Raw genomic sequence first — 2,724 nt, forward strand, 5'->3', positions numbered from 1 at the left:
AAAAGCACCCATATAATCATTCAGCGAAAATGTGTTTTCTACACTAACACCATGGTCTAGTAACCACAGCAGGGTTGGACTTGATGACCTTGGAGGTCTTTTCCAACCCAGTTGAATCTATGATTCTATGCTCCCACTTTGTACAAAACAAAAGAGGTTATTTCTCCTTTCTTTCCACTGACTGTTAGTGTTACTCACCTTCCTATTTCCCAAGCTTGCATTTCCATTTTTACATATGTTAGATACATCCTGTGTTTTACTACAGTTTTTGAGACGACATTCTTCAAGAATCACATATGTCTCCAGGAAAAAACATCTCATTACAGGTTCTTGGCATTCTTCCTGTAAAAAAATGCAGCCCCACAGCAACAGGTTATGGAAAACTCTCTTCAGGAATGAATTCATGTAAACTGCAATTTCTTTGTCACTTTTTTCCCTCCCTCAAATTCCAAATGAATACCAACATTATTTTAGCAGTGTTTGCTTTGATGAGATTAGTTTGGATCACAGAATCCCAGAATAGTTTGGGTTGGAAGGGACCTTAAAGATGCTCTAGTTCCAACCCCTATGGAAAGGGATTCCTGCCCCTGGACCAGGTTGCTCAGAGTCCCATCCAGCCCAGCCTCAATCATCCCTTTTAGCTGATTAATTTTAACAGCAGGTGATGCAGTGAAAATAATTCATACCTGCTTACATAATTTAGCATAAGTACTTTAACTAGCAGAACTGTTTCTTCCAAGGCAAATGATTTCATTTTAGAAACTTTTACCAAATTCGACCAAGGCTGCTCTAGGGGGAAGCTGCTAGTAAAGAAATGAAGTCTCCATATCAGAGCAGCTGTGGCCAAACATGAAGTTTACTTACATCCTCATCTGTGTTGGCAGTATACAAGCTGACATCGATATCCTAAAAGAGAAAGAGGGTTGGAGTTAAGAACATTAGCTAACAGAGTTAGAGATAATAAAGCTAACTCTTCAAGACATGGATTAGCTCCAAGTTCAAGGGCAAATCCACCCTGGTCCTAGTCAGGTAATAACCTGCAGAATGGGCCTCACTGTGAGGAAGACAGTCAGAACTGAGCCACACACTGCTTTGTTCCAAAGAGCTAACTCTCCAGCCACTGTCCCTTCTTTTAGGAACAGTGAGAAAGAAAATAACGTTTCATTCTAGAGTCTGCAGCATTTGGTGAATCCCACTCCCCTTTAACCTTCTGCTCCTCTGTTCCCACCCACGAAACAGCAAACACCATCCCTTTTCCTGCTCCCTCTCACTGACACTTCTTAGCTGAGTGCACTGCTAAACATCTGATTAAGTCTCCTCTGACTCTGTGAAATGCTGATTTTTTATGAACTTACATCAGATGTCTTGATCTTCTCCAAATCCTTCAGAACTTCTGCCCACTTGCAATGTCCTGCCTCTGTCTTTGGTACATAGGCACTGGGACAGAAGAAACCAGTGACCATTAGGCTAAACAGTAGGTATATGGATGTTTATGCTGAGAAAAAGAGTCAGCAATTACAAGACACTATAGGTCCATTGTTGGCAAGCATATCTAGATGTGGTGTATGTGTGGGGATGCACATTTGACAATCATATAGACACAGAAAAACTGTGTGTGAAGTCACACACTGCAAACACTGTTTGTAAGGTCAGATTTATAGAATGGAAAGTAAAGGAAAAGTTCAATCACTTATTGCAAAATACCTAAAATCCTTTTAAAGCATAACAGTAAAATTCCACTCTCTGAAGTGACAAGTGACAGCTGCAACAATCAAAGCAAACCATTTGTATTTACTGGCTAATGAGCATTGATTTTGTAATTACCACAAGAAGAAGATGATCCCATTCTTTAAAAGGCAGACGAAGTCACTGTGCAGAAGAAGGCACAGCAGGCAAATACCTTTCAGGTGAGATTTCTGAAAGACACAACCAAAGCAGCACCTTGTCACAATCTGCACCGAATTTCCCTTCAGTGCTGACACAACTAACCCATTTGCCAAACATCAAATCCAGACTAGACTACCTGTTGGGGAGACCAACTGGTTGTAGCTTGCAGAAATATATAACCACTTTACAAAAGAGTCCCTCAGCAGCTTCCCTGGAGCCCCTTCAGAGCCTGCAGGTGCTCTGAGGTCTCCACACAACCTTCTCTTCTCCAGGCTGAACAATGAGTATTAAACCCAAAATATTAAGCATATATCAATGTATATTTTCCAGATGTACAGGAATGTAATGAAAAAGAAAATTAACTGCTTGGCTATGGCCAAAAGAGCTAAATCACTTTGTTGTAGTATGACACAAAGGCTTTAACCTTTTCACAGGAAATGCTGTTGAGCTGAAGTTGTGTTATTTCTTTGGGTTTTGGTTTTGTTAAATCTGCATAATGACTGGCTTGATGCAATTTGCCAATTCTTGCACAATATCCTATTTTGGTTTGGGGGTTTTTAGTAGTAGTATTGAATTGAAGTTTAAACATAGCTTTATGGGGAAACTCCAAGTACACCCAAACCAATTTTAACTCTGATTAGTGGATGCAGCTAAAAAAACCCCACGTTTTAATCCCATGTCTTAACAAACTTATTTAAAGTGCATTAGAAACATTTCACAATAGCTAAACATTTTTGTCATTCCACAAGCCAATTTTTGTCAAATGAGATGAAGTGGCAGCAAATTAAGACAGGGAAGAGTTATGAGGGATCCATAAGCACTTCCCAGCACTCTGAT

General features: G+C 39.9%; 1 protein-coding gene across 1 annotated transcript; it reads right to left on the reverse strand.

The window, feature by feature from the left end:
* Positions 1–182: 182 nt before the first annotated feature.
* On the reverse strand, positions 183–2,004 carry IL15 (interleukin 15; the record flags this gene model as incomplete). The annotated part of the gene is made up of 5 exons (XM_009070958.1): positions 1,990–2,004; positions 1,825–1,916; positions 1,356–1,437; positions 865–906; positions 183–342 (listed from the first exon to the last, which is right to left on the reverse strand). Coding segments are annotated over exons 1-5 (391 nt in total), but the record flags the coding sequence as incomplete, so codon positions are not given.
* Positions 2,005–2,724: the final 720 nt, after the last annotated feature.

The sequence above is a fragment of the Acanthisitta chloris genome, unplaced genomic scaffold, assembly GCF_000695815.1.
Source record: "Acanthisitta chloris isolate BGI_N310 unplaced genomic scaffold, ASM69581v1 scaffold10433, whole genome shotgun sequence".
NCBI classification, from domain to species: Eukaryota; Metazoa; Chordata; class Aves; order Passeriformes; family Acanthisittidae; genus Acanthisitta; species Acanthisitta chloris.